This window comes from Eleutherodactylus coqui, chromosome 13 (genome assembly GCF_035609145.1).
Source record: "Eleutherodactylus coqui strain aEleCoq1 chromosome 13, aEleCoq1.hap1, whole genome shotgun sequence".
NCBI lineage: Eukaryota > Metazoa > Chordata > Amphibia > Anura > Eleutherodactylidae > Eleutherodactylus > Eleutherodactylus coqui.
Window position 1 is genome coordinate 58,848,763 of NC_089849.1, and position 23,533 is coordinate 58,872,295.

Here is a 23,533-nt window from a genome sequence, read left to right on the forward strand (position 1 = left end):
AGTTTATACAGTGTTTGTTTTTTGGGGGTTGTTTTTGTGTGTTTTTAGTTTTTTTCAAGATTTGTTTTTGTGGCACCCTGTTCAGAGCCAAAACCTTTTTATTTTTCCATCCATAGACAATGCTCTGTTGGGGCTTGTATTTTGCATGATGAACTTATTCAATTTTTGGGAACACATAACATTTTGATTGCATCTTATTCCATTTTTTTGTTCTAGCGGGCCAAAAAACGGTCTGCAATTCTGCCTTTTTTTTCAGTCTAATGTTATAGTAATTCTGCAGGTTGGTACGATTAGGCCAATACCAAATTTATATAGGTGTTTTGTTTTGTTTTTTTTTCTTTTATTGCTGTATTCAAATCAGTTGTGTTGTGAAAGGGGGTTTTTTTTGTTTGCTAGATGAGTTGAACTCTTAGGGCTCATTCAGGCGAGCGTGTTTATGTGCATAGAATCGTGCGCACCTAACCACACGTCTGTTAAAACCATTGGTTCCCTATGCTGTGTTCACATGTCCGTGTTTTACAGGCGTGTAAACATGTGTACCTACTAAGCCTAGGACATGTGTACACCATAGGTTCGTGGTGCGTGTCAATATTCCCTGCAGGGAGTCCCCTTGTCCCTGAACACTGTGAGAGCACTGTCACAGTGATCAGTGCAAGGGGATTCCCTGCAGGGAGTAAAGAATCCCCTGCCACAGCTGTGCCAGAGGATTGCGATGTTCTCCTATTGCTTTCAAAGGGGCCACCGCTGTCAAAGAAAAATGGTCCTACTAGGGGACTTAATGATCACCACATTTTATTGTTCTTCTAATACGCTACTATAATGGTGCATTAGAAAGCCTATGAAGCTTAGCCAGGAGGTCCGATGGGTGACAGAGGGTTAAACACTGGGGAGGTCAGGTTTCTTTATCCGACAGCCAAGCACCCATTCCATTCACTATAGTAGACCCATGCCGGGCTTCCAATGCAGCACCATCAAAAAAACGGTGCTGCAGAATAAATGGCTGCCATGAAAAGGCGTATGGGCGGTAATTAAGGGGTTAACAAGACCTGAAGGACACTGACCCTGCAGCACTGGATCACAGGGAGGAGAAAACGGTTAAGTACCTCGGTATCCAATTGTTTTAACAGATTTGGCTCCGTTTTTTAGTTGTCCCACCTGGACAGCCCTTATAAACACAAGTTCAGCTGCAAACCTCCATTGTCCGACTGAGGTGCGAGGCGCTGAGCTTTACACGTACTGAATAGGCCTGCCCGTCCTGCTCATGCCATGCTCTTCACATCCAGCTTGTCTTTGCGCTGTTCTTACAGGTCCGTGTCCTGGCCTGAGTCTTTTTGCATGAATGGGTCCCATGTAATCCTATGGCTACATCACAGGATATATTTCCTGCTCACAGATTTCCTTTATGACTTTCTTTCATTGCAGTTTATTTCCGCATACAATATTGATTGGGGTTCTAATGACTGAAATATGTAGATGCCAAAATCATATGGAAAACTGATAACCGTCTCTAATTGTCAACCAAAAGTGATATAATGTGAAGATGAAAGACAATTAACCCAAAGTGCCCAATGCTGCAGATGTAGACCGTTTGACATTGTATATTGAGGCTGTGTAATATCTGTCCAGGAAATTGACCAATATCACAGTCTTAAGGCCCATTTACACGGAACGATCACTCAAGATCCGCTCAAACGACAGTTTGAGTGACAGTTTTGAGCGATCGTGTTTGCATAACTCTTAAGTAGCTAATTAGCTACTTAAGAGCTAATGCAGGCTTCTGGATACCGCCGCCATAGCTCCGAGACCAAACAGCTGTTTTGGATATGCAAACAGCTGCATTATTCTCAGAGCTTTCAGCTGGTGTTCCGCTAAGAACTGCTAGCGGGATACCAGCTGAAAGAATACGGTCAGCGCCGCCCACTGAGAAAATCAGCATGAGGCGCTGATAAGACATACAGCTTGCTGGAAATCACCAATGAACGAATAGTGCACGATGGCCCGCACGTTTAGACGCAACGATTATTGCTCAAAAGATGGCTTTTAAACGATAGTCGTTGTGTCTAAATGGGCCTTTAAACATGCAATTTTTCTATGCAATGCAGTTGGCGAGGAAAAAAGCATTTGCTATATACGGTTTTTCTCGCCTGTGAAAATTGCATGCCATTTCAATAGTCCTTTGTCACTACCTTTTGGATGGTGTTACATAGAAAATGTCTTGGGTTTTCCATTATCTCTGCCAATTATGAAAAGGTCTTGGGTTTTCCTCAACTTAAGGCTAACTTTAGTAAACCAATTTTACCCATTGTAACATGGAGATAATAGATGCTCTCCTGCAATAACAGTAACTTTTTTTTTTTTTTATATACGTTTTTAGGCTTGAATGGCTTTAGTAAAGGACAGAGGGTACGATGACGAAGCACCCACCAAACCGTAGAGGCATCTCTTTTGAGGTTGGAGCACAACTGGAAGCTCGCGATCGGTTGAAGAAATGGTATGCATTGCTACACTTCATGTACTCAGTATTGTAATATTCTAACCTTTGCTATACTGATATTTTTGGTGGTCTTGCATCTGTTGCCCTCAGGTATGCTGCACACATTGAAGAAATAGATTATGAAGAAGGTAAAGTGTTGATCCATTTTAAGCGGTGGAATCACAGATACGATGAATGGTTTTGCTGGGACAGCCCTTACCTTCGTCCTCTAGAAAAGATCCAGCTGAGAAGGGAAGGCTTGGTAGAAGACGAGCCCACTGTGGTAATTAGCATTTTTGTGTATCATGAAGAATTGTCTTGTGCTTTTGGTTTTCTTGCTATCTTTTTTAAATAAATGGGTTGTTCTAGACTTATGTACTGATGATCCATGTTTAGGAGGAACATCGGATTTTAGGTTGAAAAAAGGTTTGTCCACTTAGCCTATTATACCCCTTCCCCCTGTGATGATCCAGAGAGGCAGGCCAAAAAAAAACCCTTTCTTCTAGATGCAGAGGGCGCCCCCTTGTTATAGTTTTTGGTATTATTGGTTTGTAGGAAAGATCCCTGTTTTGACCCCTGATATTATAATTAGCTTTCTGTCGCCCATCAGTTTTTTTTGTTTTTTTTTTATTATTATTATATAATCCCAATTTTGATAACCTCTCTGGGTATTGTAGTCCGCCCATTTCATTTATTGCTTTAGTTGCCAGCTTTTGTACCCGCTCAAGCTCTGCTATGACCTTCTTGAGTACCAGCGCCCAGAACTGCACACAATAATCCATGTGTGGTCTAAGCAGTGACTTGTAAGGAGGAAGAACAATGTTCCCATCATGTGCCCCAAGACCTCTTTTAATGCAGCCCATAATCCTATTTGCCTTGGCAGCAGCTGCCTGACACTGGTTGCTCCACTGAAGTTTACAGTCAGTTAACTAAAAATCCCCAACTTTTTTTCCATATCAGTGTTTCCCAGTGGTTTCCCATTTAGTATGTAATGGTGACATGTATTTCCTCTGCCCATGTGCATAACCTTACATTTAAGTGTTAAACCGCATTTGCCACTTTTCTCTCCAACCTCCTACATATCTAGATCCATTTGTAACTGCCTTGCATCCTCTCTTGTGTTAATTATTTTACGTAGTTTTGTAACATCTGCAAATATTGATATTTTACTGTGCAATCCCTCCAGAACGCTGTTAATAAATATATTAAAATGTCTAGTACCCAGTTCTGCCCCCCTGTGGTACCCCACTAGTAATAGCGATCCAACCGGAGTATATACCATTAAAAATCGTCCTCTGCTTTCTATCACTAAGCCAGTTACCCACTTACACACAATCTCAAGATCACCGATCAGCAACTTATCCCCTGTTCTGTGGACACGGGATAACCTGAAACAGATGGTCACTATAGACTATAGTTTGGCTTCCTAATTGGTCATTTTGGTGATGATTGACTAGAGAAGTGGTGACACCCAGCTCTCACTTAGGCCTCATGTCCACGGGGAAAATCAGGCCCGCTACGGATTCTCCTAAAATAGGAAGACCCGCACGAAAATGGAGCATGGTCCAGATTTTTTCATGCTCCATTTTTTTTTTTTTAAATCCCTTTTATTGACCATCCGCGGGCATTTATCTACCCCGCAGGTGGTCAATGCATCCCTATGGGATGCGGATCCGCGTGCAGGAGAAGGGTTAAAATCCGCTGCGGATTTTAATTCTTCTTTTGCCCGTGGACATGAGGCCTTAGTCATTTTTTACGAAGAGGAATCCCACAAATGCAGTTTAAAAAAAAAACAGAATCTTTTTTTTTTTTTTTTTTTTTTTTTTTTTGTATGGAGAATGCAGATATTTATGAAAATCAAATGTCAGCAGAGTGAACAGGTTTTTAAAAAAAATTTTTTAGTCACTCTAAAGTATTATATATTCTTTTTTTTTTTTGGTAGGTTTTTCGTGTAAACGAGCAAGTATTGGCTTGTTGGTCCGATTGTCGGTTTTATCCAGCAAAAATAACCTCTGTCAACAAAGATGGTGAGTACTGCTATTTAAAGGGGTCGTCCTGCTAAAAGAAAATTGTTGCCCTACAGCTTAGCATGGTGGATGAGCCTAAATAAGGCGTAGTCTCCTGCTGTCTCGATGCAGCCAGGTCTTCTTCGTCTTCTCTATTTCCTGCTGCAGCAATGACGCCCCAACGCTGATGTGTAACGGCTGCTGCAGGGGTACGCTTTTCAGGTTGTCGTTGAGACATAGCTTATGACTGGGTGCGCCATATATCTGTGGGAGATACACTTTTTATAGGGGTTTTTCGGAACTTGACAATTAAGGACTCCTCCTTAGGATGGGTCATCCATATCAGATCAGTGGGGAAGGGGTGTGGCTCTTCATTCCATCAGCTGATTAAAGATGCCGCCATATTCAGGTTCATCGTATACATTTCATAATGACAGTTCCTGGCATTGCAGCTTAATCCCCTTCATCTATATGGAACTGCGCTACTCAGCGGCCATGTGACTGACGAATGTGATGTTATTGGCTGGGGGGATCGCTGGATTTGACTGAGCACTGCTGCCTCTTCAAACGGGTGACGGGAGTTGAATTCCTGTCTGATCAGATATTAGTCATCTACCCTAAGGATAGGTAATCGTTATTTAGCTTCCGGAAAACGCTTCTAAATACTATGTGGTTTTCATCTTTGTAAAGAAATATGTATTAATTTGTAGTATTAATTGTATATTTTGTTTTTTCCCTACATTTTAGGCACTTACACTGTAAAGTTTTTTGATGGTGTTATTCAGACAGTTAAAAATATTCATGTGAAAGCCTTTTCCAAAGATCAGGTAAGACTGGGGACCTTCTGGTTTTGGTAATTGCATTAATTGGGTCTAGTAGTAGTAGCTGCATATTATTCAGTTGGCCACATTCTACTTTAATATTCTCCATAAACCGTACTATTCAGAATTGATCATTTATCTTCCCTGATCTGTTTTACGTTTAGCTTGTCTGTTTTGCTGTTCTTTCATACATTTTGGCTATTAGCTTCACCATCTGACTTTTTTCATAATACGTGATTGTTGCACACAACAATTATGCTGCATGACAAAAAAGTATTAAAAAAAGTAATTAAAAAGATGTATGTACCCAAATCTACTAAAAAAACACCACAGCTCGTTACAGAAAAAGCCCTCAGAGCTCTGTCGATGGAAAATAAGTTATTAGACTTTGAATTTGCAGTGATGCAAAATATTATATATAATTTTTTTTTATAAAGTGTGTGTGTGTGTGTGTGTGTGTGTGTGTGTGTGTGTGTTTTTTTTGTTTTCCTTCTGTTTTCGGTCCCACCCCCTTCCTTAAAAAATCCTAACACATTTTTATCTGTTGCTGTCTAAGGGCTTGTTTTTTGTGGGATGAGTTGTATTTTTCAATGGTACTATTTAATGTATCATATAATGTGCTGGTAAGTGTGGTGAAATGGGGAAAAAAACCCAAATTCCACCATCTTTGAGTGTGTCTTGTCTCTACGGCGTGCATACTGCAACAAATATGACCTGATTAACTTTTTACTCTGTAGGTCAGTACGATGACTACAATACCAGTCGTATCCCTTTTTTATTTTTTTTAAATTTATTTATTTTTTATTTTTTGCTGTACTATTATTTTTTTCAAAGCCATATATTTAAATTTTTTTCTAATTTTCTGTTTCCATCTTCTGACCCCAATAACTTTTTTACAAATTTTTTTAGTTGTGTGAGGGGCAGGCGGGAGCCCTCTCTCTCTCCCTCTTTTCCACCCCCCCCCCCCCCTCCCTCCCACTCCCCGCTGCAACCCCCCACTCACCCACGGCGCCCCCCGAATCTTTTCACCCGACTACGGAAGTACTCGAAAATCGCGGCGCTCGTGCGAAAAAGGGGCGTGGCCGAGTAGGTTCGCTCATCTCTATATGTAACCAAAAAATGGTACCAATAAAAACTGCAGTTTGTAACGTAAAAAAAGCCTTCGTGTGGCCGAGTCTATGTAAAAAAAAAAAAAAAAAAAATATATATATATATATATATATAATATATATATATATATATATATATAATATATATATATATATATATATATATATATATATATATATATATATATATATATATATATATATATATATATATATATATATATTATAGTTTTTGAGAAGTGGAGATGAAAAATCCCCCAAAAATCGTCACGTCCTGCTTTTCAAAATAGGCAGTGTTATGGGGTTAAGAGGGAAACCCAAGTTTTTTTTAATTCTTTTTCCATTTTAGCAAGATGGAGAATGATGTACTACTGAGATCACATAATACTTGGCTGTTTTGCATTAGAGATTGCAGTCGCTCCGCCTAATGACTTCTCTGAAGGAAAAGCACTATTACAATAGCATTCTAATCATAACCTCTGTAATATTCATAGACTTATTCACATTGTTCTGTTGATTGAGTCTAAAACCATCTTCTGATGTTGGCTTAAATGGATTTATGTAGTCTGCTACGTCAAGAGCATAATACCGTATGTTCATATAAGCTACAGTGATATGGATAGTTTTTTTATTTTAAATTTTACAATGTAAGTTTTTTTTATTAAGTCGTTTGCCAGTATTACAGCTGTACTAATAAAGGGGTTGTTCATGTTTAGAAAAACATGGCTACATTCTTCCAAGGACTGCGCCATTCCTGTCCATGGAGTTGTATCTGCTATTGCAGCTCCGCTCCATTGACACGAATAGGAACTGAGCTGCAATACCAGACACAACCCACGCACAAGGGTGGCACTGTTTGGGAATGAAGCAACCATGTTTTTCTAACCGTGGACAGCCCCTTTAAAATGCCTGTGGTATCTTACTGTTTGACTTCATTGTAGGCGGGTGCTGCTCGTTCAAGACAAAGAGAGCGGCCCACAGATAGCACTTCACCTTCTGATAAACACAGAGGTAAATTTAGAGAACAGAGGAAAAGTTCAGAGAACACGACCATCGAGAAGGAGAAACCGCAGACCACAGATAAGAAAGCGGTGCAGTCGGATAAAGATAAGAAACCTGTACCCTGCGAAAAGAGCAAAGTACCTTCTGTAAAAAATGAGAAGGAGGACAAAGAGAACATATCTGAGAACGAAAGAGATTCTTCTGCGGAGACTCGGCCAGAAGAGAGAAACGGACAAAACGACAGCTTGAAAGCACCACATGAAAATGGAGACCGGAGGAGGAAACGCGATCGCTCATCCTCTCTAACATCTGGTAGGTTACAGAAGCGAGCAGGGCTTCTGGGGGAGACAACGGGTAATTCTGTCTTGTAGCTTTGATCTAGCTGCAGTTTTTAAAACCTCCAAAGGGGTTTAGAAGAATATAAAAATAGTAGTAGTCCTCTTCCATAAACTAAAGTGGCTGTCTAGTCTTCTGATTGTGGTTATTGTTGCAAGGACCTCTTCTGCTCCCAGTTTATGGTCATGTTTTCAGCTGACCTCCTGTCAGGATGGAGATTAGATATAGTATTTTAAAATCTTTACTTTTCCTTCATCATTCCTAAATACTCTGAATGGATGAAATGTCTAACTCTTCACATGTTACTGACAGATCCAAGTTCACAAACTCTTCAACCGGTGACATTGGAACTAAGAAGAAGGAAGATCTCTATAGCCTCAGAAACCCATACCAAACGTCCGCGGCTGGAAAAAAGTTAGTAAGCCCAGGATGCTAATGTCTGCATGCGACCATTACAGGTGGAGGGAAGAAGCTGACTTGTCAATGTATGACTGACCAGAGGTCTATTATAATGGCTTGATCATTATTATTTGTCTGCAGAAGCCTTTCTTGCAAATTCTATCAGGGTGTACTTTATTGTTTTGCTATTGAAAATATGTTAAAAAGTCGGTTAAAATATAATAACTTAGATTTTAAAAAAAACAAACCTCTTGGTTCATTTTGTATTGCCTGAAACTGCTAGAACTAGCCTTTTACCTCCACTAATGTAATTGGAGCAGGTGGTGTACTGATGATATTAGTTGATAATACCTTACCTGTTTTCTGTAAACTGTTAATTTGCTGATTGGGCAGACTTGCCATTATCCGTGCTACATTGCTGCACGCTGCGCATCCCTTTAATAAGTTTCCGTACGCTGTTCTGTTTCGATAAATAGGTGCAACAAAGTTGGCGCTGTGCCTATTTTATACTCGGCTTGCAGTGCGACATTGGCCATAGTCTATTGTGCTTTCTGCAAAATGGAGTACGATTGTTAACATACAGTATGTACAGTAGTGTGTTTTTTGTTTTTTTTCTGTCTACTTGCGTTAAATACCTCTAACCTGGGTCTAAGCATGGTGCAATTGCTGCAAATTTCAGCCATATATCGTGCAACAAATGAGGACGGGGTTTTCAAATCGCCATCTGCAAATATCAGAACAGATTGGCACAGAAATATGAGCTGCTGATTTTGTAATGTATGGCATCTTGATGCGTTCCAGAGGAAGAAACCCACCACCACCTATCGGGAGAACGTGGCTGTTGTCCCTGGTTAAGCTGTAGAAACCAGCTGGCAGCAACCGCAAAAAAGGCGGCTTAAGAACTTCTGGAATGTTTAGTTGTAGTGACCCTCTGGTTTGGGGGTGGGGGGGATTTTACATGCTGTTTTCTAGGGATGTCCCTCTGGTATGCCGATTTGGGATCCTGTTTTCAGCCGTCCAAGATGGGCTCCGCAGTTTTCTAGCTACCTAATGCGCTCTCTGACTGGCCAGCGCTGATCATGTGAGAATCTGCGGCTAATCAAAGGACCGCTTCTATAGTTAAAAAGGGGGCTACGAGGTAACCGTTTCCTAATAACTGCAGACGTCTCCTGTTGGATATTTATCATGTATCCTAATAATATGCCATACGTCTCTCATTGGAATGCCCCAATAATTGGCATAAAACCCATTTTAAATTGGCATTGCCCTGGATTCAAGTCAATTGCCATGTATTAAAAGCTTTTATAATTAATAAAGGCGTAACTTAACTCTATTAATGCTTTTAGGAAAGAATGTTACCGCTACGTCCCCGAAAACTGAAAATGTGTCTGATGGAGAACAGGCGTGTGCAGATGATGAGCGTGAGAAGGATCATAAACTCTCACCTCTCTCGCCTAGTAGAAGTCAGGAGGCCCCTGCTGACCTGGAGGCGACAGCAGAAACTGCACCAGAGGAGGAACTGGTGCAGGAGAACGGTCCGGCCGTGGAAGAAGGTGCGGTGCTTCTGTAATTCAATCTTCTTGATTTTCTTTTTTATATATAATATAGATTTTTTTTACATTCGATATTTAATACAAAGTTATAATTTTGGATACATTGTGTAAACTGAGCTAAATTTCTCTTCTCCCTGTCTGACATCCTTTTCCCTCAAAGTAAAAACAGAGGACTCTACACCGGTGGATCATGTGAAACCTGAACCCTCTGAAGTGCAAGCATTGCCTTCAGAGGATATTGTCAAGCCTGCCGCAGCCGATGAGTCGGGTGTTGTCCTAGACATCAAAACCGATGGCGATGAGAAAGAACTTCCCGGACCAAATGAAATTCAGATGATCACTACAATATCAGGTGAAGACGTGACATAGTCTCGTAGTCGCTGTCTTAATGATATGTACTTGCTGTTGTGTCCTCCGTATTACAAACTAAGCCTAGCATTAAGACTAGTGTGTTATGTTTGCTTCTGACTTACACTATATAATATCCGTGTCTGCTGTGTGTAGGCCTTGCGCTAGCAGTTTTGGAGCTTGTTTTAGTGGCTTGGCTCTTCTAGACAGCATGTTATCTTCTATATAATAGTCTGCATGAAGGGCTAAGAAGATGTCTTCATTCTCACTTCTCTGCTGTCATCTGTGTCTAGCATGACCTGCTTTTTTACACTGTGAAATTGGCATTGCGAAGCTTTATTACCGTTTTTTTTTAAAAGGATATTTCCATCAATGTTAAGGCATATTGCTAGGTGGATATGCCATAGCATTGATTGGTGTGCGTCCGAGCCCCAGGACCTCTGCAGATTCTAAAAATCAAGGGGCGGAGATCCATTTTGCACAGTGACCACTTCCTGCAAAGTTACTAGGAGTGTCAGTATACATGGTAAATTGGGGAAGGAGCCTCTTCATTCAGAGTATAGGTTAGGGGTCTCTACAGTTGTTAGATGCTAGCTTTGATCAATTCCTCCCTACACCCCTAGTGCTTTGTTGCTTTACTAAATAAGTGCTTTTTCTTCTTGCTGCTCAAATAGGTAATAGTGAGCCACTTTACTTGGCACTATTTGCATTCTTAGGTTTCTTTACATACTTTACTTGCCAAGCCTCAATTGCACATGCCCACCCTGTTGGTTGCGCTACATATTACAATCGCCACTAACTAATCTAATTGTAGGGGACACAAACGGATGTTTTAATATTTGGTAACTATTTGAGTCAATGAATGATCAAAGTATCCGATTTGTGGTTTACGTGTGTAAAACTTTTATATGTTCAAACCTATATATAAATTTTAAAACTTTTAAAAGGGTATTCTGGGATGACCTATCCTTAGGATAGGTCATCAATATTTAATGGAGTGGGACCTCTGGTACCGTCGTTAATTGGCTCCATACACTGAGCAGTGGCCCAGAGTGGTGCTGCAAGCTTAGTCCCATTCACTTCAATGGGACGGAGCTTGCATTACCTTTCATGGTGACTACACCAGGAGCGCTGGGTGCCTGACCCTACCAATCTCATATGGATGACTTATGCTAAAGATAGGTCATATAAATGTCCCAGAATTCCCCTTTAACTGGTAACAATAGTCTTTCCTTCTTACTATAACTTTAACATTAGAAGTATAAGAGTAGGTGTCAAATTTAAGGGTTTTTTTTCTTTTTTTTGTCCAGACTCCACCTTTGATTAACACTAGCTATGTGGTGGCTCTAGTATATATGCATTTTGGATTTTTTGTGCTTTTTATCTTTTTTTCTTCTTCTCTTCATCGATCATCTTGTGAGTCTTTTTTTTCCCCCCACACACGTGCATCAGATGCTCAGTTAGTGAGCCTCCGATGCAGAGTCATTAGTTTTTGACAGAATAGTGTTGTACTATCTTAGTGGATAAGTATTTCTTATGTATATCTGTACTTGTGCATAGTAGATGGGGAGGCGCTCGATCCTCCTGAGACTGTTCAGCCAGCCCACCACAGACTGTCCAGCACACCCATCAGACCAATGAAGGATAATATGCATGCGGCGCGGAAACACTAAAGCCTTTGCCAATTATCCAGGGCAGAGCATACCTCTAAAATCAAAGTAGCTATATAAATGCCAATTTATCACCTATATATGAGTGTTTTAATAGGTGAAGAAAAAGGAAGAAAGGTACCCTTTAACCTCTTCCCACTCCAGGATGTACATTTATGTCCTGGAGTGTCGGGGTACGTATGCAGAGAGGTCGCGGGGCGAAAAATAAAGTTATTGCGCACACAAGATGACCGCAGAAAATAATTGAAAAAAATGTCTTTCAAAAAACAATTGAAAAAAATGACTTTCAAAAAATAGTATAGTTAAAAAAAAACAACAAAACTATACAAGTTTGTTATCGTAGTAATCGTACTGACCCATAGAATAAAGTTATGACGCTTTTGTTGCAGTTTGTGCGCTGTAGAAACAAGACGCACTGACTGATGGCGGCATGTCGTGTTTTTTTTTTTTCATTTTACTCCCCTTTTTTTACTCCAGAATTTTTTAAAAGTTTTTCAGTACTTTATATGGTACATTTAAATGGCACCATTGAAAAATACAACTCGTCCCGCAAAAAACAAGCCTTATACAGCGACGTCGATGGATAAATTAAGAGGTTACGATTTTTTTTTAAGGGGGGGGGGGGGGGAACAAAAATATGGGGGGTGGGGTCATGAAGGGGTTAAACACATGAACACTCAGCTGAACTGGGCATTCATGTGTATGTGGAAATCTGGAGCGATGGCTGTATGGCCAACAGCTATTGAAGGTACACAGACACCTTAAGATTGGGTGCCTGGTCCCAGCAATTGGTGTAAAAGTTGCCACCTATTCAAGGTCCCCCAGTGAGTGGGTGATAAGGATACAACTGAGACAGATGTTGTTAAGCATTCATATATTAAACACTATGCATATTCTTGAGTTTATCTGCAAGTTATTCCATGATACTGATGAGACAACTTGTTTGCCTATGCATAGGGGTGGGAATTAAAAATATAATTTTTTTTCTGCACAGTGCAGAAAATATATTTAGGCTGGGTTCACACGGGGCGGATTTGCCACGGAAATTCCATGTGGAATTTTGCCGCGGCAAATCCGCATGCGGTGGCTAATCCCGGGATTAGCCAGCCATGTGGACGAGATTTCTCCAAAATTTGGTCCACACGGGACGGCAAAGCCGCTGCTGCGGCGCGGATTTGCCGAACGCAGCATGTCAATTTTTTTTTTTTCTGCTGCGGCCGCGCTATCCTCTGTGGGAGCGCTGGCCGCAGCAGAAGAGCGAGCGGCCAGGCCGCTTCAAAGCCGCCGTGGCTTTTGCCGCAGCGGTTCTCCCGGGGGAGATGTCGCAGTTTTTGCTGCGGCCAAGCCGCAACGTTTCCGTCGGCAATCCGCCCTGTGTGACTGTGGCCTTAATGTAAAAATTACAAAAAAGCCATATTGTATATTTGCTGACCACAGAGTCCATGTTAATAAAAGGTGGAGAATCATTCTAAAACACCAGACAATTGGTCTTATCTTAGAAGTCACAACTGATAAATAAAGTGAGTTGTAGTAGCAGTAGTGCTAACGTCTTTGTCTGGGTTTTTCCCCCTAGCTCCTATGAAGCGGAATCCACGATCTGACAATTCTGCTAAATACAGCAGAGAACCTTGTAAGATGCTTTGCCTAATTGCTTTGCACTATCATAATGTATATAGTCTGTGAAGAATATGCCCAATAGTGATCTAGTGAAATAAGATGACAGTTGTGCACGCACCTATAGAAGTAGTGCTGCTCTTTTTCTCCAAAGGCAAGCTTTATTGCATAAGTTTACTTTTCTTTATCTCCATACTTTACTTTTCGCTTACGGTAATTATATTGGCTGCATTTAAAGAAAAATAGCCTTTTTTTTTTTTTTTTTTTAAAGAACATTAAATGCGTTCTTTGACATTAAACTTTTAGAGTGGCTGGTTTCATGTGGCTTTTAAGGGGGCTGTCCAGTTGTAAACTATTGATGACCTAGGCTTAGGATAGAAAAATGGTATAGTGGCGGGGTGTCCACCGCCTGGAATCTCCGCTGATCTGTTTGCTGGGCCAATGTGCTCCTGGAATGAGCTGATTTCTGTATGAAGTTGACAACTCCGTTCCCACTGTAGTGGCCAGGTTCAGTATTGCAGGTCATTTTCTGCAATGGGAACTTTACTTTTATGAAACCTGACCACTACATTGGGAAACAGAGCTGTCTGCTTCCTGCAGAAATAAGCTTAGTTCAGTCAACGGACTCCAGTATGTCCTCCTTTATTTGGGGGGGGGCTGCGCTTCGGGCCCTGTTCGTATACTATGTGGCTAGTCAACTTATACATTTAAGCTGTTGGCTTGGAAATGACTCCCTCCCTAATTCGGAGACCCACTTGGCGCATTTCCTAAACCTTTCTAGCCTGTGGCCGGTATTAGAGGCTATCCAGTAGGCTGCTCCCTGTTCATAGGCTGGCTTCGCATATTTGGAGACAATCCAAGTCTATCTGCAAATTGTCTGATATAGTGGCATAATCCTGGACTTTGGGAGCTATATTCCCCGTGGGACATACATGTATGGGGGCAATACAGTATACAGACACTAGGGGACTTGTATAGATTGATTACCCTTGTTTCTTTTGACCAATTACAAACTAAGTATGAATTGCCTTGTACCTACTTTTATGTGTATCTACGGATTAGACATCTGCCAACCTTTGCATATCACACTACCCCTTAATTGGCATATCGCATTCCCAAGGCCCTAGGGGCCTCATATCCGCATTATATTCCTATCTGATATTAGACAAAATATCCCATGCAACACCTTTAGCTCTAAGAAAATGTAGGACGCTTATACCCACATTAACAGACGATACCTATCAAGAGGTATTGGAATCACCTTTTATTTGTTTCTCAGGCTGCAAATAATAAGCTGATACAGCTATACATTGTACACCAATGCTACCTAACCCTGCAAGGCTACACAAAATGGATAGTCATCAATGAACTGTATTCGTTGCTCATGCATGTATGCTGATTTTTGGCATATGATTTGGGAGCGCCCTGCCATTCAGGATTTTTGGGGGGAGGTTACGAGCCTTCTCTCTGAGATCTTGGGAATTCCTTTACCTTTGAGTCCTGAGATTTGCCTGTTTTTGGGTACCTTACAGAGAGATATGGCAACACCACATAAGAATATTCCTGAGGGAAACTCTGTTCTTAGCCAGGAAAACGATCGCTTTCCGATGGATAGATCAAAAAACCACCTCATTGTCTATGTGGAGGAAACTGGTAAATTCAGTCGTGCCATTTAACTGCGTGGTCTATAAAGGACGTCAATATCCTGAAAAGTTTGAGAAAGTATACTCTCACTTGTTATCCTCCATGCTTGCTCTCTTCATCAATATCAGTGCTCCAGGGGGGCTTCCTATAGCTAGTGTACTTCCAGATGAGACTTGTGGTCCTCTGGATATATGTTAACCGTGTAAATTCTGGTTGCTCAATTGCGGTAATTGATGAGGGGGCCTTGTTCTGTCTCCCCTCACTTGCTCTTTCGGTTCACTAAATTATTGTGCTGCATGTACTACATTTCTGTTTTGCTGGGCTTTGCCTGTATGTGGAATGTACATCAATAAAACGAGTTTAAAAAAAAAAAAGAAGAAATAATGAGCTCAGTTCTTGAATGCATTGGTCAAGCGAACAACTGATTGGCGGTGTTCCTGGGCAGCTGACCCTTGCTAATCTACTATTGGTGGGTAATCCTAAGGATAGGCCATCAATAGTTTACAACTGGACAGCCCGTTTTAAAGGAGTCATGGTACGACTGCCCCAGATTTACAGAGTAATGTGTGTTGGTTTTTTTTGCTTTTTTTTTTATTACCATTTTCTGCTCTTGACTAACTTTCTTACAATCTTGGACAATCCCCCTTTTTACCACTGCCTTTTAGCATCTGTTTTACAGCCATGATACCAACCAACAGGATTAGAAAGGCGTTTACGTATGATTGGCTATTTCCATCAGCTCCAATGAATGCAATTTTACTCAAATCATATTGAGTAGGAGCTACGGTCCTCCAGTGACCGACAAGTGGGGCAAATGGGAACCCTGCTGTCTTGTGACTGGTGAGGGTACTAGTCGTTGGAACCCCACCGATTAGCTATTTATCTCATATCCCGTGAATAAGGGATGACGTTAACTAACTGGAATACCCCTTTAAGTTGAAGACGTGTCATCAAGTTCATTAACAACTCCAGCGGAGAACAGGGCAAAGCTGCTTCTGTGCAGGGGCTGAGCAAACTAAGCTGCTTTTAAATATATGTTTACACGTAGCAGAAATACTGCAGTATTTCCGCATCCAAAACAAGTCAAACTCCACACCATCGGTGCAAACTTTCTCTGAATCAGCTCTGCTTCCGCAGCTGATTCTGAAAGATACCGCGCTCCCCCTCGGCACCTGGCGGCCTTTAATGAGCGTATTACCACTGCTCCGGTGATGCCACTTCCACAGCGATGCTTCCGTAGTCCCCAACAGTTTATCACTTCTCTTGCACTGATTTATGTGACACACATACGTGTGACCACTGCAGCCAACTACCAGTGGTTACATACCGTACATAGTAACATAATATGTTAGGCTGAAAAAAAAGCATATGTCCATCTAGTTCAGCCTACTAGTCCCCCTCCAATGTTGATCGAGAGGAAGGCAAATACTCGATTTGAGATAGAAGCCAATATTGCTCATTTTAAGGGGGAAAAAATTCCTTCGTGACGCCAAATCTGGCACCCGGATTAATCCCTGTATCACCCACCTTTCTAAAGTAATTAGTGACAGTAACATGTAATATTGTTACACTCAAAGGCATCCAGGCCCTTTTTGAACTCTGAGTTTACCATCACCATGTTCTCAGGCGCAGAGTTCCATAGTCTCACTGCTCTTACAGTAAAGAACCCCCTTCTATGTTGGTGTAGAAACCTTCTTTCCTCTAGATCTAGATGATGCTCCCTTGTTAGAATTTAAGCCTTGCATATAAATACATGCTAGCCTTACTGCTAAGGCCAGTGATTGGCTGCTGTGCTCACATGTATGTGCGTCAAGTCATCACTGTAGGTAAATAAGGAAGGGCAGGGGACCACCGTAACTTTGGTGCAACTGAGTATTCAATAAGTGTGTGACCTATTGTAAAGCACATGTAATTAACTGCAGTAAGCATATTTTTAACTCTTGGACAACCTCTAGAATAATGTGGGCAGTGACACTTAAAATGTGTCTTAAGGGAAGAATACAATTAAAATGTGTGTATGTAACATTAAATGTAAGGCTATAAAATAGCTGGGACCTTTACACCTATAATCGCCAATTACAGTGCATAAGGCCTCACAGATCGGATTCTGCATGCAGGACCCCGCAGTGGAATCCGACCCTGCTCGCGGTCGAGGACACTGCGGGCCTTTTACTTGTCCAGGTCTTCATTTTCTTCACTGTGGATGTGTGCGCCGCTGCACATGCGCAGTGCAGTGTTTTGTTTTTTTTTGAACTCCTGCTTTCCCACAGAATCCGTGGCCTGTCCGCAATTGAATTGCGAATCGGACTGCTTCCATTGACTTCAGTGCAAGCCGTCCGTGCAGGTCCGCAAATCAAATCTGCATGCTTCGTTTCTCTTACGGATGCCCATGTATCCCTATGGGCAGCTTTACTTGCGGATCTTCCACGAAAGTCACCCGCGCGAATTTTGCAAAGCTAACCCGCAGGTAGACATTGGGCCTTAGTGAGAATACGTATGCCATACCTTTTACCTGCTTCAGCTCTCCAGGCTGCAAAGTGGAACCAATAATTCTATTATGCAGATCCAATATCTGTTCTTGCTTATCTGCACGCTTACATGTTGGGGTAGTAAGCACTATTATGAGGCCATTCTACCAACAGGTTGTCTTGTAATGTAAGTGGTTTAAGAACAGCCTGCCTTTTTAACTTGATGGAAAACCATTGAGTAGGCAATCTGAAGAGAAGAAACTGCAACCTAGTTGAGCTTGGTATTCAAAGTGTTACCCAGGCAAAACAAGTGTTTTTGGAAAAGTCCTAACTATGGTGTAAAAGCATAAAAGACAAACTTATCTGGACTGATCTCCCTCCGCTCCCCTTCTGAAGGTGCATGGTTCACTAGTGCCCGCCACTACTGTGCAGCATTTAGGAATTGGTACTGGAATCACAAGTTATCCCCTATCCACTGGATAGGGACGAGCTGCTGATCAGTGGGGGTTTCACCTCTTTGATCTCCACCAATTTTCACGTGCCCCGTTGTCAATTTGCTGCTGCAGCCGGATATAGACATTGACCAACGTTTGCATGGGTGCCACTGGGAATCAGGTGATGCCAGTATGTTGTCTTATTTTTCCACCATAGTGAGCACTTTTTAAAAAATATTTAGTTTTAAGGAATGTATGGAGGATGTATTTTATACTTTTTCATAGTGACTTTTACTAACCTAAGGCTGCCTGCTGACAGGTGGAAATTCCGCGGTGGGATTTCCGCCACTGGAAGCTGCCATAGGATTGCATTAACAAACGCAATCCTATGCAGATAGCTGCGATTTGGCAGCGCGAAATCTCACGTGGCAAACATCACGGCATGCTCTATTTATCACTCGCCGGCTCCACTCTGCGCATGCGCCGGCAGCCGGCATTTAAAAGAGCCAGGGCCGCGAGAGAGGTGAGTGCCCGCGCTGCTCTCTGCAGACGCTCGGGTCGGGTCCCGCTGCGAGAATTCTTGCAGCCGGATCCGACTGCAGGCGGCCTTTGTGTTTGTGTCTTATTTTTGCTGCAGAACTACTCTAGTAACTCTAATGTTATGATCACCCGTAGTGGATACACTGTAGATTCTCAGTCTGGATTTGGAGGCAGTAAATCTACAGCGTATTATAGGAGCAGCAAAGTGGACAAATCTCATTCCCACCCTGTGGAAAAACGTATGCTAGCAAATTGGCATGCAGTGTAGCTGTTAGAGCTCTGTGGCTTTTTCATTGTGGATTTCACCCTTTGCATTGCATAGAGTGAAACCCGCTATGGAATCCGAAATGTGGATTTTGCCATGGAATTTGTAGCAAAGTCTTTTTCCTCTTTTGGTACGTGTGGACATATTATTAGGGTATCAAAGAGGCATGCAGCTTGTAGAATCTTCATATACTCTTTCTAGGCCGGGTTTGCCTACAGATGCTAAGTGTGGTTTACAAATGCATAAATTGTTGCATTAAAAAAAAGTTTTATAAAGAAGTATGCACACTTCACTACAGTTCATTTCTTTTGAAGGAGATGAAAGCTACAGGCAGGATCGAGTGACAAAAAAAGAGAAAAGGCTAATTCAATGGGCAGTCAAAACCGGTCAACTATTTGTTTTTACAACTTTCTGTCTTTTCTGTACATATTAGTGACTGCTTGTCCTACATTACAAGGGCAGATCAAAGTTTGCCTGAACTGGAGGCACTCTTGAGTCTCCTCGATCCAACTCGTAGAGGGGACCAAATGGACACTGCGTCCTTGGCACAGTCCCTATAAGCCATGCGAGTGAGCCACAAAGAATTGGCCTTTTCGGTTTATTTACTTCATAAATGGATCTTCAATTTTATTCGACTTTATGCGCCTGATGTTGGCGCACTTTATGGCCATGTCTAGCTGTAATTGCATTAGTAAATCTGACCTGATGTAAATCCATTAGTAAGCAACTGCCCCCAAAATAGCGCATGTCATAGATGAGAGCTAGGGGAGTAAAGACCGCATGAGCTAGTGCAGTCTGACAATTAAGAATTTCTAAATTGTCTTGTATCTATTTAAGCATCAAGGGTTTATGTATTGTACACTGCCACATGAACTCTGTTTTAATACGGCCTTGTAGCCCTGTCCCTTATATAATAAATGGTTAATGGACATTAGCTTCTCTTTAGTTGCCCTTTTTGTTTCTAGTTTCCTTCCCTTTTGATTTAAGTTCCTTCATTTTTACTTTCCTTTTTTTTCTTTCTTTTTTTCTTTTCTTTTTGTTTCTTGTTTTGTTATGTCCTTACAGTAACAAATACTTTGAAGAAACCAGATGATCCAGCTGCCAAAGCTGTGAACTTGGAAATGGACGCCAACAGGTTTAAGTGCAAAATTTTGGATTGCTCCAAGTCCTTTCGCAAAGCCAAATTGCTGCATTATCATATGAAGTATTTCCATGGAGTTGAAAAGGCAGAGCAGGATCAGATGCCTGTGACCAGGCATATGCAGACAAGAGGCTCTTTAGCGCATGAAAGGAACAACCAGCAAACTTCAAAAAGGAGGCGCACCACATCTGGTTCTCTGCGTAAGACTGTTCGCCTTTATGTCCTGTGGCTCTGTTTTTAGGTGTAGACTGTAGTGTTTTCAGTCATGTCCTATGATTACCGGATCATGGTTGAGACTCAGGTGAATCCCTGTCCTAGATGTTTTACCCCTGTAGTGTCAAACGTTATTCTTACCTCTTGTCTGTCTTGTTTATTTTTAATTAATATATATTTGCTGTAATTTTAATTACAGAATGGCTGACTCTTTTTAGACCAAGGAAAGTACAGAAGGTTGTTTTTGTTTTTTTCTTCCATGCCTCAAAATCCCTTTTCTCTCCATGCCTGCTGAGTGGATGGGCTTGTCTTGCTGTAATGATAGGGCTGTGTTCAAAATTTTCAGCCAGTCAAATGTATTTCTGCTTCTGCTGCCACCAACCTTTCGCAACATGCAGTCCCATAGACACTGGGACCGAAACTGTATGCATGCCTCTTCTAATTCCTTCTTTCTGCTCTACTTAGGTTTTTTTTTTTTTTGTTTATATCATTGGGGAATACCGTTGAAGACCGTAGGTATAGCTGCTGCTACTAGGAGGCGAACACTGAGCAAAAGGATGATAGCTCCTCCTACCAGCTATACCCCTCCTGCAGGCACCAAGCTAATCTGTTTTATCTTGGTGTCCATAGGAGGTAGATATCTTCCATCGCAGGTCTTCAACTGGGTGTGTCCTTTCTGAATTGGGAAAACAGGGCTGGCACAAGACTCTCCCTGTTTTCCCACTGAGGAGGGCTAACAGCATGGAGTCAACTATCCTATTGTATGCCCTACCCTCAAAAGACAAGAAGGTGCAGGCCAAGTGGATTGCGACCCACCAGCCATAGCGTGTGTCCCTTCCCCTCCATTAACCAGAGCGCTCCCTTCCTCCACAAAGATTTATTTTTCCCTGCCATACCCTTCCTCCTGATGGGGGTTATGTCATCTGCCTAGTGTAAGTTTCTGCACATGTCCTCCACCAACTGTCGGATGCATTGCGACGCTTGATGGGGGTCCTGCCATCACTGCTCTTCTCCCCTGGCACCCTGCAGCATCTAAGTGTTTGGCGCTTCTGGCCCCTGCTCATTGTACAGGTCAGGTTTTCTATGCCGCTCATCTGTGGCTTCTCCACAGGCTGCGCTTAGGAGGGGGTGGGGAGGGAAGAAATTCTTGCAGGGTGTATTAATCTAGGCTGTGGTCTGTGGCCTAAAGCAGCCACTCCCCCGCGAGAGGGCAAGCAAGTGCCTTGTAGGCAATTTTCTTGCAGAGGGTGGACCTAGAGACACCCTCTCAGCCTGTCAAGTTTGCCCAGGACTGGGGAGGAACTTCTCTTCCTCCCCTCTAATGGGCCTCGGGTGCCTTTTCACTGACCTTTCCACACTCCCTCTGTGCAGTGCTTGCCTCCAGGTCCTTTCTCCTCCCTTCCCATCCTCATTCTCCTTCCCTATTCACTGCTTTGGTACTGCATTGGTGGTCATTTGGCCTTAGTGAGCCACCTCCTCTGGACGGGGTAATCTGCTTGGTGGATAGCTCCTCTTATCTCTGGCACCTCTCCAGCACCTCTAGCTGTTAGGCCTATTGCAGTCCCATCATGTCTAACCCTAGGGCAGAATGCTCCAAATAAACCAGAGCCACATGCTTTGTTTGCTCTCGATGTAACGCCACATTTTTATGCAGACAGTCTAAACTGCTCTGTGCTAACTGAGTTGCATTGAGACAGGCTCCTAGCAGTCTGTCTACTGGTTAGACTCTACACCCAACCCAGTTACCCGCCAAACTGGATTGGGTGCGCCCTGTCATGGGCTGACCTGGAACTTACTAATGAGTCCAGGACAATCATTGAGGTGCTAATGCTAAACTAGCCGCCTTGTCAGTCACTTCCACACGTTTCTGACAGAAGTGACCCCTCCACCAATTATCCCTTTGGTGGAAGTCCCAGAAAGCGGTCTAGGTCATCTCACTCATGACAATCCTCTGAGTTGCCAGACGGTTCGTACTCCCCAGCCCCCTCTGAGACGTGCTCGGAGCTTTCTACCAGAGATGACTTCCGCACTGAAGGCGAGGTATCAGAATCTCCGTCCGGTTCAAACTCTAACGAGGAGCAATCGGCCAAGCTATCTTTTCTAGTTGAAAGCTTAATAGTCAGAGTGAAGAATACCCTACAGGTGAAAGATCAGGCCTAGAAACCTTTGCAGGGGCTGTCTTTCAGACATCCAAAGTTAAATGTCCTCACTAGGGAATGGAATCTCCCTGGCAAGCCTTTCACCAAACCAAAGCACTTCACCCATTTATTTATGAATACTTTAAGTACCTGTTTCTGAATGTCCATCTCCAGCGGTAGACCCTCCAGTGTCAAACTTGGTGAAACACAACACTCTACTTATGGCGGACACCTCTTTTTGTTTAGTAAGCTCGCAAAAGAAGCTGGAATTACTGACCAAAACATTTTTCGAGGTGGTGCTTCTACTTGAATCAACAGGGCCACTACTGGACGAGCCAAGCAATTGTGCTGCGGTAATCTCTTGTGGTGTTTCCCAGAAGAACTGGCCGATATTGCGCAACAAATCGGCAAGACAGGAAGAGATCTTCCCTCCCTGTGAGGCTTTCCTGGATGCTGCCAGGCTTTTAGTTTGGGCCTCAGCAGCTTACATAGTAACGCATCACAATTGTGGCTAAAATCTTGGATTTATCTTTGTCAATTACCACTTTTTCGGCACCTGACTGGATGAGATAATCTCTAAGGCTATCCGACCAAGGTCTACTTGGAAGAAATAATTGGTTTTGTTTAAAGAAAACTGCACAGGATCACAGGAAGAAACCTTCCTTCAAACTCCGATCCCCCTGGCGTCCACGTCCACAAATTTTCTCTACAAAATCTTCCGCATGAAGGGGAAAACCCCACCCCAGTCAGGAAGGGTGAGGGGAAGACGCTTTGTCCTGGTTAGGGTGGATTACCAACCGCCCCAAATCCTCCCACTTCCCATCTTGGTATCTAGAATTTCTGTGCTGCGCCTGTGTTTTGCTTCCATCACGGGTGCACTCCTTGCAAACAGTGAATCCTATCCCCATTCGACATTGCACAAGAGTCCTGGGGATGATGGTCTGTTCATTCAAAGCTATTTCCTTAGGCCAATTTCACACCCACCCTCTCCAGTGGACAATCCGCTCACAATTGGCCAAATCTGCACTTTCACTCGATTGAAAAATCTGTCCATCTGACACTGACACTTCTTACTATGGTGGCTGGACTCTCCTCAAGTTCACCGGTCATGGTCCTTTCTGGCATTTTAATAGCTAAGCTCACCACAGATTCTAGGCTCCTCTTAGGAGGTGGTACTCTACAAAAGCTCACAGCACAAGGAATGTGGAAGTCCCTCCCTGATAAATGTGTTTGAAGCTTCAGGCCATGCTACAGTCATTTAGTCACTTTGCACCGCGACGGTTTTCCCAGTCTGCTGTCACAATGCGACCGTGGATTCATACTTGAATCATCAGTACAGCAGTCTTTGAGGAAGTTGAA

The 23,533-nt window shown here is 42.5% G+C and overlaps 1 protein-coding gene across 4 annotated transcripts in view; it reads left to right on the forward strand.

Moving 5' to 3' along the window:
• Nucleotides 1-23,533, forward strand: part of PHF20 (PHD finger protein 20) — a 76,976-nt gene that overhangs the window by 22,924 nt on the left and 30,519 nt on the right. For 2 of the 4 annotated variants that reach the window (XM_066586627.1, XM_066586628.1), the window contains exons 2-11: nt 2,375-2,491; nt 2,585-2,756; nt 4,416-4,500; nt 5,227-5,306; nt 7,351-7,723; nt 8,060-8,161; nt 9,493-9,699; nt 9,860-10,051; nt 13,291-13,347; nt 19,748-20,023. In XM_066586627.1, coding sequence (XP_066442724.1) covers nt 2,409-2,491; nt 2,585-2,756; nt 4,416-4,500; nt 5,227-5,306; nt 7,351-7,723; nt 8,060-8,161; nt 9,493-9,699; nt 9,860-10,051; nt 13,291-13,347; nt 19,748-20,023 — 1,627 coding nt within the window. In that variant the 5' untranslated portion in view covers nt 2,375-2,408. The remainder of the gene's footprint in view (nt 1-2,374; nt 2,492-2,584; nt 2,757-4,415; nt 4,501-5,226; nt 5,307-7,350; nt 7,724-8,059; nt 8,162-9,492; nt 9,700-9,859; nt 10,052-13,290; nt 13,348-19,747; nt 20,024-23,533) is intronic. The other 2 variants (XM_066586629.1, XM_066586630.1) reach the window with 2 other exon arrangements.